At 35.6% G+C, this 15,965-nt stretch overlaps 1 protein-coding gene across 1 annotated transcript in view; it reads right to left on the bottom strand.

Annotated features, from left to right (window-relative positions):
- The window catches only part of LOC149773596 (bis(5'-adenosyl)-triphosphatase ENPP4-like), a 29,550-nt gene extending 19,923 nt beyond the window's left edge, over positions 1-9,627 (bottom strand). Inside the window, exons 1-2 of the mRNA XM_089946273.1 lie at positions 9,501-9,627; positions 2,798-3,739 (exon numbers count right to left, since the gene is read on the bottom strand). Coding sequence (XP_089802399.1) covers positions 2,798-3,689 — 892 coding nt within the window. The 5' untranslated portion in view covers positions 3,690-3,739; positions 9,501-9,627. The remainder of the gene's footprint in view (positions 1-2,797; positions 3,740-9,500) is intronic.
- Positions 9,628-15,965: the final 6,338 nt, after the last annotated feature.

The following is a 15,965-nucleotide window of genomic DNA, read 5'->3' as shown; positions in this document are numbered from 1 at the left end:
AACTTAAACAATGGTTCTAAAGTTTACAAAGTGCACAATAATTTTAAATTACACGTATATGTGAAATTAAGTGATGTAAGCGCCTAGCTTACAATTTTAAATGTTGTTGTTGTAGGGTTTAATGCCATTTTTCAGCACACGATAGGCTATACATGGCGGCCAGTATTATGGTGGATGAAGAATCCGGGAAAACTCAGGAAAGAACCACCGACCCATGAGAAGCTACTGGCATCTCACATACCCACATTAGCCAAATCCGAGACTCGACCCCATGCAGACAGAGGTGAGATGGCAGTGATCCGTAATGAAGAGCACTATAGACCACTCGGGGCCCCAAATTTTAACATTAATACAGATTAGGGAATGAACAAGGATATGAAGTTGAAAGGTCAATGTACTATAGATTTGGGATTGAATATGGATATGAAGTTGAAAGGTCAAATGTACCATAGATTTGGGATTGAATATGGATATGAAGTTGAAAGGTCAAATGTACCATAGATTTGGTATGGAATAATGATATGAAGTTGAAAGGTCAAATGTACCATATATTAGGATTTGAACATGGATAAATTATGCAGTTGAAAGGTTAAACGTACTAAAGATTAGGGATTGAATGCGGATTTGATGTTGAAAGGTCAAATGTACAACAGATTAGGGAAATAATATGAAGCTGAAAGGTCAAATATACTATAGATTTGGGATTGAATATGGATATGAAGTTGAAAGGACAAATGTACTATAGATTTGGGACTGAATATGGATATTAAGTTGAAAGGTCAAATGTACTGTAGATTCGGGATTGAATATGGATATTAAGTTGAAATGTCAAATGTACTATAGATCTGGGATTGGATATGAAGTTGAAAGGCAAAATGTACTATAGATTTGGGATTGAATATGGATATGCAGTTGAAAGGTCAAATGTACTATAGATTTGGGTTTGAATATGGATATGAAGTTGAAAGGTCAAATGTACTATAGATTTGGGATTGGATATGAAGTTGAAAGGTCAAATGTTCTATAGATTTGGGATTGACTATGGGTATGAAGTTGAAAGGTCAGATGTACTATAGATTTGGGATTGGATATGGATATGAAGTTGAAAGGTCAAATGTACTATAGATTTGGGATTGGATATGAAGTTGAAAGGTCAAATGTGCTATAGATTTGGGATTGGATATGAAGTTGAAAGGTCAGATGTACTATAGATTTGGGATTGGATATGGATATGAAGTTGACAGGCAAAATGTACCATAGATTTGGGTTTGAATATGGATATGAAGTTGAAAGGTCAAATGTACTATAGATTTGGGATTGACTATGGGTATGAAGTTGAAAAGTCAAATGTATATCATATTGAGGATTGAATATGGATATGAAGTTGAAAGGTCAAATGTACAACAGATTAGGGATTGAATATGAAGCTGAATGGTCAAATGTACTATAGATTTGGGACTGGATATAGATATGAAGTTGAAAGGTCAAATGTACTATAGATTTGGGATTGGATATGAAGTTGAAAGGTCAGATGTACTATAGATTTGGGACTGACTATGGATATAAAGCTGAAAGGCCAAATGTACTATAGATTTGGGATTTAATATAGATATGAAGTTGAAAGGTCAAATGTACTATAGATTTGGGATTGGATATGAAGTTGAAAGGTCAAATGTACTATAGATTTGGGATTGGATATGAAGTTGAAAGGTCAAATGTGCTATAGATTTGGGATTGGATATGAAGTTGAAAGGTCAGATGTACTATAGATTTGGGATTGGATATGAAGTTGAAAGGTCAAATGTACTATAGATTTGGGTTTGAATATGGATATGAAGTTGAAAGGTCAAATGTACAACAGATTAGGGATTGAATATGAAGCTGAAAGGTCAAATGTACTATAGATTTGGGATTGAATATGGATATGAAGTTGAAAGGTCAAATGTACAACAGATTAGGGATTGAATATGAAGCTGAAAGAACAAATGTGCTATAGATTCGGGATTGAATATGGATATGAAGTTGAAAGGTCAAATGTACTACAGTAGAACCTGTCTTGAAAGACCACCTCTTCTGCCAAAAGATATTGGCAAGACAGGTGGTCTCTCATTACAGGTAATAACACTATATAATCAATAAATCCGTGCATGGAGATCCTGGTCTCTCAAAACAGGTGGTCTCTCATAGCAGAGGTCTCTCAAGACAGGTTTTACTGTATAGATTTGGGATTGAAAATGGATATGAAGTTGAAATGTCAAATGTACCATATATTTGGGATTGAATATGGATATAAAGTTGAAAGGTCAAATGTACCATAGATTTGTGACTGAATATGGATATGAAGCTGAAAGGTCAAATGTACTATAGATTTGGGATTGGATATGGATATTAAGTTGAAAGGTCAAATGTACTATAGATTTGGGATTGGATATGAAGTTGAAAGGCGAAATGTACAATAGATTTGGGATTGAATATGGATATGCAGTTGAAAGTTCAAGTGTACTATAGATTTGGGATTGAATATGGATATGAAGTTGAAAGGCCAAATGTAATATAGATTTGGGATTGAATATTGATATGAAGTTGAAAGGCCAAATGTAATATAGATTTGGGATTGAATATTGATATGAAGTTGAAAGGCCAAATGTAATATTGATTTGGGATTGAATATTGATATGCAGTTGAAAGGTCAAATGTACTGCTAAGTTAAATGATCTTTTTAATCAGAATTACTTTTTTCTTTTTACCTCTTTAAAAAAAATCTTGTTTGTACTTCAATATGAAACTGTGTTCAAACCTTTTACTGGAAAAACCTGAACTAACAGCATGTTTTTATCTGTTCCAGTCAATCTGTACCAACTGCGATCCAGTTTGTCATCTAAATTTATTGTCTTATTTTGTGGATGGGTCAGCATTCCATGATCTGCAGTGATGATGATATTAATTTTCTCCAGTAGTTTTTTACTTTCAAGTCTCTTCCTCAAAATTCCCAGAGCCTCATTCAACTTAGCAATAACATGATCTACTTCCCCTGACTCAGGTCCATAGGGGTGACCTGTTTCATCTGGTTCCTCGAAGTATAACAGTCCGAGATTAATGGGGTAATCTGGATCAGAAAACCACTGAATGATGTAATCAATCCTCTGTTCAAACTCTATGGATTTATTTATCCAGTATGCCCCTGGAATGAATCGATCTGGTGGAGTACATTTTACGGCAGCTAAACCTGCAGGCCACATAACTACACCACTGCGGCGTCCATTTCCAGCCTTTGTGTTAGTTACGTAAATAGGCTCTGCACCCATGTCATACCACTTAGACTCAAAGTTCTGGGTGGAATTTTCAAATACGAATGTCTCATTGAATGCTGGGTCATAGAATCTGTTCTCAACAACACCGTGATTTTCTGGGTACAGGCCTGTTATTATTGTATAATGGTTTGGAAACGTGACAGATGGAAACACATTTTCTACCCATTTAGCTCTTACACCTTGATCAATAAAATACTGAAAATTGTTCTTGTTCGCAGGTGCTATCCTGTCGAGATAATCATATCTAAATCCATCCATTGATATGAGAAGTACTTTTGGGAGTTCACTAGAGGTAGAATTACTGTAAACCACATATTCCATTGAGTTCAGCATAAAAAACAGAAACTGCACAGATGTATGGAAATACTTTGCCATCATATGTTGAAATATACAAACATATCTGTCTATCCGATTCAGTCGCCTCCTTTCTGGAAAAAAAAATCGCATGCAAGTTCAATTTTAACATGTCAAAGTCTGATTCAGGCACTGAAATTAATGTGTCAAAGTCAGATTCTGGAATTTAGTTTAATATGTCAAAGTCTGATTCGGCCATTTAGTTTTATGTGTCAAAAGTTGACTTAGGCATTGAGTCTAATGTGCTAAGGTTTGATGCAGGCATTCAATCTAATGTGTCAAAGTCTAATTCAGGCATTAAATTTAATGTTTCAAAGTCTGATTCAGGCAATTAATTTCATACCGAAGTCTGATTCAGGCATTGAATTTAATGTCAAAGTCCTATTCAGGCACTGAATTTAAAGTGCCAAAGTCCTATTCAGGCAATGAATTTAAAGTGCAAAAGTCTGATTAAGGCATTGAATTTAAAGTGCCAAAGTCTGATTCAGGCATTGAATTTAAAGTGCCAAAGTCTGATTCAGGCATTGAATTTAATGTCAATGTCCGATTCAGGCATTGAATTTAAAGTGCCAAAATCCAATTAAGGCATTTAATTTAATGTGTCAAAGTCTGATTCAGGCATTTCAATTTAAAGTGCCAAAGTCTGATTCAGGCAGTTAATTTACAGTGCCAAAGTCTGATTCAGGCTTTGAATTTAATGTCAAAATCTGATTCAGCCATTAAATTTAATGTGTCAAAGTCAGATTCCAGCATGTAGTTTCAAGTGTTGAAATCAGATTCAGGTAGTTTAATATGTCAAAGTCTGATTCAGGCATTCAATTTAATGTGCCAAAGCCTAAATCAGGCATTCAATTTTACTACAGATGCTAAATAATACTAATAAGCAGAATTTAAATTAAAGAAAAAATTCTATACTTATGACAAAAAACTGGACTAATTAGAAGTAGTCTAAATTAGTGTGTGGTCTTATTTTTTACCATGTATTTGGTGATATTTAAAAATTACCAACTGTGGCCTTTTACTAGCCAGAGATAAAATTGTAACGTGTGTGTGTGTGTTTAAGGGAGGGGTCTGAATGTTTTAATGTAGAGTAATGTACTGCTGCATAAAGTATTCATTACTTTCAACTTTCTTAAAAATTTCTACCACATTTTCACTCAGAGTAAAACCTGTCTTTGTGGACATCTCCATATAAACAATACATGCTCAAGGGGCCCCGAATGACAGAGTGGTCTAAAGTGTAAACCACTACAGATCACTGCCATCTCACATCTGTCTGCATAGGTTCGCAGGGATGGTCCTGGCTTTTAAAAAGCAGTTGCCAAAAAAATCGCCAACCTCAATATTTTGTCGCCAATTTTCAAAAAGTGTCGCCAAAAAAAGTAGTGTACATTTTTCCAAGTGTTAATTTAGTCTATTAATGTAACAGGCAATGAAAATTACAAAAGATGGGTTAGTTAATACTTTAATTACAACAAGCATTAACAAAATGTTACAAAGTGTTACATGAAGATCTGTCGTGATTTTAGGACTGCCCACTTGTTGAATGCAGTTTCAAAGTCTAATTTTTCACATCTGTACATGCGGATTCTCATTAAATTCTCGAGAGATGAGATGCAGAGCTTATTTCTGATGTCAGTTTTTATGAGGTTCATCTTACTGAATCCACGTTCACAGTCTACAGTGCTGACAGGTGACACCAGTAGTCTCTCAGCAGCCCCACCCCACCCCCACCCCTTTATGGCTAGCTTCACAAAGCTTATAGTGAATTGCTTCCTAAATCCCAAGAATGATCACTGAATGCTGTATAAATTTTCTCGACAAGTAAAATAGGATCTCCATTCCCACGAATGAAACTTACACAAGTCAACACCTGGCAATATTGGACCATATATATAAGCATAAATTCACACCCAATTTAGGGATTCTTTCACTCCTGTATTTTGAGAAATAAATAATTATTATTAATTATGCAAAACTGTTTTTTTGTGTGCTATTTCTTGTTGCGGAGTTTAAGTCTCTGCAGCCATAACACGGAATTGATGGCAAAAGGAAAAGATCAATGAGTAAAATGCTGCACTGGCGACAGATATAATTGTGATTGAGATTTTTTCCATTTGCTTTGTATTTAAACACAGTGGGTACTTCAAACGTTATCAGTTTTCTATAAAGGTTCAGCGAAACTATTGTATTGGTATATGTAAAAAAAAAAAACAAAAAAAAAAACAAAAAAAAAAACAGAAGGATTAGCCATACAATTAATTGTATCTGTTCTATTCGCGTCTTCAGAAGTCAGTCAGTTGTAGGTATAGTACGGTAGCATGATTGACTATCGCAGCATACAGTACTCAGCCCAGATGTCAGCATAAGCAGATTATGATGTAACAATGCACTGTAAAGATGGGGTCGTCAATACGAACAAAGGATCGTTTGTGTAACAGATTGATTCCAATGCATTGCTTAGTCAAGTTTGTGGCTTCCTTTCATTCTTCCTTTTAATTTATCCAGTCCAAATCCATGATTGTATGTACAAATTAAATAACCAAAAAGTATGTCGCCCAAAAAAATCGCCAGATGGGATATTTTTGTCGCCAATAAGGGAAAAAAATCGCAATTTGCGAAATTGGCGAAGCCCAGGACGATCCCTGGGTTCAAGTCTTGGGCTCTGCCAATGTGGGTATGTGAGAAAGCTTGCCGGTAGCTTCTTGTGGGTCAGTGGTTCTTTCTGAGGTTTTCCTGGGTTCTTCCTCCACCATTAATACTGGCTGCCATGTATAACCTATATTGTGCTGAAAAATGGCATTAAACCATATAACATAAAGGACAATATGAATGGACCTTTTAAAAAATGTTAGATGGCTAGCAGTACAAAAAAGATATCCCTAGACAGAGTGAAGCCTGTTCAAAGGTTACAACAAATATTCAAATTGGCTATATCCCAGTAAATACACATATATGGAGTGCCATGGAGTTGGGTAAGGGGAGGTAATCAGGAAGCATTACTTTCCTTTTCTATACAAAGAACTGATGGGTAGGCTTTTTCAAGTGTATGTGATGGCTGGATTTGTGAATTTATTGTTCCTTTGAAAATAGCTGAAAGGTTGCAAGAGGCAAATACAAGTCAGTGCTGGAATATGAACTGCAGTGAAAGTGCCAAACCACAAAGCTTGGATCACAATAAGGGGATAATATGGAGTGAATGAGTGCTTGGATGAATTACCTGACATACTCGCTTATAAGTCAAGTAAAATTTCAAACGAAGATCCTGATCTGCCATAGCATAATATGCCTCCAGATTATGGTCTATGTGTTCTGTTCCACTGATTAGTTCTAGCAAAATATACAGACTGCTGGTGCATTATGCGATGACAGTACTGGGTCTGTTCAGTTTACAATTGGTTTTAACTTATAAGCAAGTATATACAATATGAAAATATAAATGTTGAATGAAATAAATAAACACAAACTGGTAATTTGAGTTTGAATGATTACAGACCAGCCTTAAAAGGTGCAAAGTCATACCGATTTACCAGCCTTTAAGGGTGCAAAGTCATATCCATTTACCAGCCTTAAAAGGTGCAAAGTCATATCCATTTACCAGCCTTAAAAGGCGCAAATTCATATCCATTTACCAGCCTTAAAGGTGCAAAGTCATATCCATTTACCAGCCTTAAAAGGGGCAAAGTCATATCCATTTACCAACCTTAAAAGGTGCAAGAACGTGAACTCCAGAATAAATATAGCTGATGATGTGGTCAGTATTTTAAGTGAGCTTCACAATAATACAGTCATCCAAGAAATTATTTTGATGAAACACAAGAAACCTGTTGTCATTGTTTATAGCAACCAAAAGATGGATGATACGATCAGAAATTGTGAAGGAGATGATGGGAGTGTTCTAGGTGTTGATAGAACTTTCAACCTGGTGCAATAGAACCAATGATTTTTCGGTAATGTTTGGACTGTGCATGATACATTTTGATGCCGAGGAGGAAACTTATGGGAAATTTTTCTCACATGCTAGCAAATGATTTGGACACAAAGCGCGAATAACCATTGGAAATGATAAAGAAAAGAGCATGATGAACGCCTTTAAAGCCAAATTCCTGCAGGCAAAATTTGTATTATGTCCCAAACACATTCATGACAATGTACGAGACATCTTCGAGAAAATGGGGCAAGTGTACTGTCTCGTAAATGAATAATCACTGGGACACTGGCCTGGCTATTTTCCAGCATCAGAACGGACTAAAAAATATCATAAATTACCAACTGGAGAAAGTAATGTACTGACAGATTATTCTTTTTCACCATCTTAATACTGAATCAATATAATAACGAATCAAGTTAATTATGTACGAGTGCATGTGTGTGTGCGTGTGTGAGAGAGAGAGAGATATAGAGACAGGCAGAGACAAAGAGAGCGAGAGAAACCACTTCTGTATGACAAAAGCATATTTGCAACATTTGTTTTTGGTCATTTATACATTTTATAGGTCATATATATGGAATCCTGTTAGGGCCAATCACTCCATCTCTCCATCATGTTGTATTTGGCCGAGCGATGGAGTGATTTGTCATTTATTTCTTAAGAGATTAAAGTCGAAAGATATAATACTAGTAAATTGCATTTGTATTTATTATTGATCAACCCAACAAAAGAATGCTAAGTTTTAAATTTTAAAAAAAGGGGATGGGGAGAGCATTGTTATTTGTAGGCGAGACAGTAGACACAATGCGATTTGGTGTGGGTTTGCCTGGACTTGGGTGTGGATTTGGGTGTTTCCTAACACCACCTCAGGTATGCCAAATATGCTTCTGGTAGGGGACTGCAACTTTTGCTGGTGGGACTCCATTTTTTCCCAAAATAGGAGTTACAGACTCCTAGTTTTAAAATCCTAGGAAGACCTCTGCGTTAATATGATCATTTAATTTTTAAGGGCATTTCATCTGATGCAGAGATCAAATGCCAATTCACATTTTTTAAATAATTTTTATTCAAAATGGCCATTTACAATATAGCCGATTCATGTTTTTTTTTTAAATTTTAATACTTAAAACACCCAGTTTCAAACAAATAATTATTGTTTAGTGTTACAAATCCATACTACGTCAACGGTAAGGTTCACGAACATGTTTTTTAAAAAAAACATTTTAAAGTATTATTTTGCACCAGCATGTTTCATAAAATACATATTTTAAGTAACGTCTAAATAACTATTTGTAAGTAACGTTGAAATAACTATCTGTAAGCAACGGCTCTTATCAAAATGCATGACAAAGTTTAGAGACAAATCCGATGGGAAGTATGGGCCGACCGTGACAGTAATGATTTCATAATTAAATTTGTATGGAACGAATCTGTAATGGGCCGACTTTGACATGGATAAACTCAGCAATGTGCCGATTATGTTATGGGCCGAGATGTTAATCACCTTATATAAAGGTCATTCAGACGTGACGCATGGTGACAGCTGTTCCCGAAATTTTTTAACTCCTGGTCCTTATTAATATTTAAAAAAAAACAAAAAAAAAAAATTATTAATATCAGTCCACACCTAATTCGTTATACGACTTTTTTTGCACTGTAGTAAGGTAACTACATGTGGCTCAAAGTGTTGTTTGCAATTTACTAATAAATCACATATGTACTATAGCATATAAGTGATTTATAAATAAATTATATGCAACAACACCTGACATATGTAGGTAACAGATCAGATGCATTCGTGTACAATGCCGGTAGTTGCAACTTTGGCACCGGCTGCCAAAGTGTTACCATTCTCGTGTCATCACCATAATTAGAATGAAATTACATAAAAACATCATACATACATGATCTCGTCAAGCCTTGCACGTAAATTCGCTCAAAAGTTTGAAAAAGTACGTAATATCTAGCTGAATTGAAACGCAAATATTTACACTACATAACTGTTAACAAATAACAACCGGACGTTATTGTGATAATGCTAAAACTCTGTCCTAAAAGAGAACCCCGTTACCACTTGTCCGCATACATTGCTGAATTCGTTGACGCATAATATAAGTTGAATAACTTGTCGAACAGAATTGCCGCAGAAATGCTGGTGACTGGACAAAAATGCTGGCGACTGGACAAAAATGCTGGTGACTCCTGGTGACTGGACAAAAATGTTGGCGACTGACAGAAATGCTGGTGACTGGAGAAAAATGCTGGCGACTGAGAGAAATGCTGGTGACTGGACAAAAATGCTGGTGACTGGACAAAAATGTTGGTGACTGCTGGTGACTGGACAAAAATGTTGGTGACTGCTGGTGATTGGACAAGACAAAAATGCTGGCGACTGGACAAAAATGCTGGCGATTTTTCTGCTCATAATATTTTAACGGTGTTTTCACTTTAAACTTCAGTTTTGGTTTGGAGTAAAAGGACAAAAACAGAAGAATAGCAATTATTTTCAGCCATAAATATTTTAATATTTAGAGATGATGTATCTGTCATAGTCATCTCTGAAACAATTTTTTTCTCTATTAGCAATTATTTGCTGATACACGTGCATTCTAATTTCTGTATCACTCTAACATACCAAATTTGCCCAAATTTAGAGTGTTTTGAGCTTTTGTCACTAGGTGTTTTAGTGACATCACAAAACGTGTGTACTTCCATATCCGCCATTTTGAGCCCCTAGCCCCTCTAATTGGCACCTAATAACATTGTTCTTCCCACATAATTACGAAGGCACGTCTTATTTTGTGCGTAATAATATAATAATATAATATAATAATATCATATTCTGTTGTACATGTCAACTCACGAGACCAAATACTTGACTTTTCTACTTGTTTTCTACAAGTCAAACATTAAATTTCAACCATATTTGTTATTCTCTCATAAACATAATTGATCGATTGATAAACAAACGCATAAACAAATGGATACACACACAAGTAGAAGCATTTAATGATTTTCAGTTTTCATGGGCTGATTCAATCATTTGGTTATCTTTCAAGTTAAAAAGCTAATTGTTAATATATAATTTCATATTTCTAAAAGCATTTCAGGAATACTTCGTTTTGACATTCGACACAAAGTCATATTCCGTTTGGCAAGTGTTTTGTTTGAACACACTGAAGATGACACTTCTTTGAATGGTTATCGCTTTCATTCAGTATCATCATACGTCCATCATCTCCACAACAAATACAATATTTGACCATACTAATTAAACTGGTTTGTCAACTATGTTGGTCACAAACACCTGTTGTCGCGAAAAGTATGTGTACATAAAAGTTCTGGCATAAAACACATGCTATGAAATTGTAATTCGTAACTGATATTGTATCACGAAAATCATTGTCCGGAAATACTCTTTCAAGATGACAAGCTTAGGGATATGATATGACACACTTTTTAAAAATGTAAATATTGTAAAATAAGAATGCATTACTATTTGATAGCAATATACAGGATTACGGTTCAGATTCACTGTTCTGTATTTTGATAAAAGCAAGGGAACTTCCAGCCTAAATTTTATTTTCGTTCTATAGGGCACTTAATTTCAAGTATATTCTATATATTGTTTCAGTGAAGTAAATGTCCTTATCGACAGTTAAATCAAATTATTATCTTGAATATACATGATGACCAATGTTGACAAAGGTTTGTTTCAGACTCAAGATGGTGGCGCAAGGTGCGCGTGCATAGCATTGTGGGTATTTGCGTACTCAATTGTGACGTCTGTGAAAACAACCCAAACAATGGACAGACTCTGTGCAGTAGATAATAATAATAATAATAATAATAATGAGGACTTTGTATAGCGCCTAATCTTTAGAAGCTCTAAGCGCTTTACAGCTTTAGACAACACCTGTAAGAGAAGAAACATAATAATATTATTACAAAAACAAACAATATGAAATTAGAAAAACATTAAAAAAAATAAAAAACATGCTGAGAATATTTCAGGTAGGAAACTTTATTAGGTCTTTAAGTTTGTTCTTGCTGTCGAAATAAGTGAGTTTTGAGAGCCCTCTTGAATGTGATCACTTTGTCTTTGTGTCTTAAGTTCAGTGGGCAATTCATTCCACATTGCTGGGCTCTGGTATGCAAAAGAACGCTGTCCATATGACTTTGTTTTCATACTTGGAATAATGAGTATACAATTGTCAGAAGAGGAGCGTATGCATCTTGCTGGTGTGTACACATTAGTGAGGTCAGATAGGTATGTAAAACTAGAGTCCGACAGTGAAATGTAGCACAGAGAACAAATTTTGTGTTTGATTTTGGATTGATTGGATAGCCAGTGTACTGGTACAGAGCAGCGGGGAGGTGTGCTCTGACGTGGTACTCTAAATATGATCCAAGCAGCTGTGTTTTGAACTCTTTGAAGTTTCTGGAGTAGATATTGAGATGAACCAGACAGAATTGAGTTACAATAGTCCAGTCTTGAAAGTACTAATGAACACACAAGTGTTTTAGTGGCATCAACTGAAAGGTATTTGCGAATTGAGCTGATGCGTCTCAGCTCAAGATATGCAGCCTTGCATGTGTTCATGACATGTTGGTGCAATGTGAGAGTACTGTCCAGAGTAACACCTAGGTTTCATACTGATTGTATGAATTTAATGTTGGCGTTGCTGATATTTATTGTTTTAGATAAAGGATGTGAATGAGAAAGTCTTTGAGTTGTGATCGGAATGGCTTCAGTTTTATCATCATTCATCTGCAGCTTGTTACAAGTCATCCATGATTTCACATCAGAAATGTTCCTCTCTACACCTTGGATGGTAGCATCAACTTCAGTTGGGTGGCTAGTTTTGTATATTTGCATGTCATCAGCATACAATTGATGAGACGCTGGATGATTATCTATGACACTTGAGAGCAACTAAGTGTACAGAATGAAGAGAACAGGTCCAAGAACAGACCCCTGTCAAACAACACAACATAGATTAACTGGGCTGGAGTGTATTCCATTTGCAGACACAATTTGTGTCATGTTGACCAAGTAGGACTTGAACCACAGTAAGACTGTATCATGAATGCCAAATACATGCTGGAGATGGTGAAGTAATATATCATGGTCTATTGTGTCAAATGCTGCAGATAAATCAAGGAAAGTAAGGACTATAATCTTTCTGCTATCCAAAGCAGAGAGAATGTCATTAACTACTTTTTTATTAGAGTAGTTTCAGTACTGTGGCAGATTGTACATTGCTAAAAAGACTGTTTGAATTCAGATGAGATACAGGCTGGGATAGAACAACCTTTTCTAAGATTTTTGAAATGAATGGTAGATTAGAAACTGGGCGGTAGTTCTTTAAATCATTATGGTCTAGTGTTGGTTTCTTCAGCAGAGGCTTTACAATGGCAGTTTAAAAAAATGATGGGAATTCCCCAGATGAGAGAGAGGTATTAATAACATCATTTAGTGAAGGCAATACTGGATCTAAGCACTCAAGCAGCAGTGATGTTGGAATTGGATCAAGTTCACATGACTTTGGTGCACTCTTCATCACAATTGTACGTATGAAATCCATAGAGACAGGTTCAAATGCTGCTAATGGTTGCTGCTCAAATTCTGTATCCCAGCTGTATGGTGACAAGTCAATTAAAATTGTGGTGTCAAGCTTATCTCTAATGGTTTGTACTTTGTCACAGAAAAAATTTGCAAACATGTCTGGAAGGTCGACTGGAGAGAAGGTAGTTGGAAGTGGTGTTGATTTGTTCCTTGACATTAGCTTGTTAGTAATCTTGAAGAGCTCTTTGCAGCTGGAACTTTCCATGATCTTAGTAGTGTAGTGGGCTGATTTCGGTGCATGGACTATATTTGTGACGTTCTTCTTAGCGACTTCATAGATTTGCTTATGAATAGCGAGTCTGGTGGAAAGCCAGAGCCTCTCAGCTTTACGGTGGTCTCTTTAAGCAGTGTGAAGCTGGTCCCTAACACTGCTATACCATGGAGAACACTTTTTAATTGATTATTCTGCACTTGGTAGCTGAAGCATGTTTGTCAAGTAATGAACGCAGACAGTTATCGAGTTGTTCTGTGGTAGGAGGTAAGCAAGTTGTTAGGTTAGCTTGGATGTCGTGCATTATTTTGGTTCTATTTATCATATGGAGATTTCTCTTAGTAGCAGATAAAGGTGGAGGTTTAGGGACTGATACATCAAGATGGCATATAATGCAGAGGTGGTTTGGTGCAAAGTCATGGGATACCAGGGAGGACCATAGAATGTTGTCATCAGGTCTATGAAGAATCCAGTCTAAAATGTGACCATGTTTATGGGTGGGTCGGTTAACTGACTGTTTGAGGTTGAAAACATTAATGGAATCTAGGAGTTTTTATGTATTTGAGTAAATGGTAAGATAAGGCCACTTTACAGTTTGCCCATGGGTGTTAGGAGTGAATGCAGAAACTGAATAGGTTTGAAAGGTTGCTTATTTGGGAGCAGGGAATTTGAGTCCACTAGGTGGTGAAGTGTAAGGTTTTTCATGCCTTATAAGCAAATTTTGTTCAATGATCACAAAATGAAGAACAACAATCTTTGGTTCTTACATGCCAGCTTGATAGCTGGTGAAGAAGACATTCCTTTGTAATGTCACTTGTGTGACATTTGTAATAATAATCGTTTACAATATATATGCCCAAAAAGCTGACAGTGCTAGAACTATTCTGAAGCTTGCCTTTCTTCAGTGCAAGTGAAATGGATTCAATAGTTTACATATTTTAAATGGGCTCAAAAGATACTTAAATGAGGTTCCGTAAAACCTGTCAATCAAGGGTACAACAGAACTACAAATGTTGTCCTTTTGTGGGAGCTGGTGTCCTGTATATAGGTGCAAAACATATTTTTTGGTAATAACCATAAGGAAAGAGATTCTTTTTAATGTCTTTTGTATCAGGTGTCCAAAACATGGTAGTAACCATAAGGAAAGAGGTTCTTTTTAATGTCGTTTGTTTCAGGTATCCATTATATGGAGGTGACCTAAGAGGAAAGTTTCACAGTTCAAGATTCCTAACTGAGTGACAGCCTAATCATATGTACATGTTTTCTGCACTATACAGAGTTTTTGTTTGCAAAAATGCAGAAGTACTGACAATTACACCCAAATATGTAGAATTGTTCTTTAATCAACACATGTATTACATTGTTAAATTTAACAGACTAGTTCTCTGATAAAAACATGTATTACATTTTACAGACTTGTTCTGTAATCAATATATGTATTACATTGTCAAACTTTTACAGATTTGTTCTCAAACAACAGATTTATTACACTGTTGTTAAACTTTACAAATTAGTTCTCTAATAATAGATGCATTACAGTTAAATTTGACATCAATATATCTATTACATTGGTAAATTTGAGACTTATTTTTTGATAAATACCTAACATTGTTTGACAAATTTGTTTCCTGATAAATGCATGTATTACATTGCTTTTTTTAATAGACTTGCTCTCTAATAAATATGTGCATTACATTATTAAATTTGACAGACTTGTTTTCTAATAAATGCATACACCCCCTTGTTAAATATTTCTTTGAAATTGCTGCAACTGCTGCTTAATTCTTATTTTCAAAATATTTCTGGCATTTAATTGAAAGCATATAACAAGCTGAGGGATGAATTATGAAAGAATATCATGAAAATTATGTGTAGCTTGATTTGTTTAATACCACTTTTACCTTTCTCATATTGTTTTCATTAGCAAAAGTAGTTGGAAGGAAAGAGTGGAGTAGTTGGGAATTTGAACTGCATCCAGTTCTTAATGAAAATTCTGAAAAGGTAAGATGATTTTGCAAAGTCTGCATGGACATCCCAAAATGGGCATGATCAAAGTCCGCATGGACATTCTGAAATGGGTTTGGGCATGGTCAAAGTATGCATGGTCATCATGAAATTGGCATGATCAAAGTTTGCATGGTCATCCTTAAATGGTCATGGTCACTATCCCATTTTGCATGATCATCCTGAAATGGGCATGGTCAAAATTTGCATCAACAGGTCATCCTTAAATGGTCATGGTCATGGTCAAAGTCTGCATGGTCATCCAGAAATGGGCATGGTCACAATCCAAGTTTGCATAATCATCCTGAAATGGGCATGGTCAAAATTTGCATGGTCATCCTGAAATGGGCATGGTCATGATCAAAGTCTACATGGTCATCTTAAAATGGTCATGGCCGAAGTCTGCATGGTCATTCTAAAATGGGCATGATGATGATCAAGGTCTGTATGGTCATCCTGAAATAGACATGATGATGATCAAGTCTGGATGGTTAACCTGAAATGGGTATGGTCATGGTAAAATTT

Source organism: Sinohyriopsis cumingii, unplaced genomic scaffold (assembly GCF_028554795.1).
Source record: "Sinohyriopsis cumingii isolate HCF-2022 unplaced genomic scaffold, ASM2855479v2 utg000624l, whole genome shotgun sequence".
NCBI classification, from domain to species: Eukaryota; Metazoa; Mollusca; class Bivalvia; order Unionida; family Unionidae; genus Sinohyriopsis; species Sinohyriopsis cumingii.
This window is presented reverse-complemented; position numbering and strand designations above follow the sequence as displayed.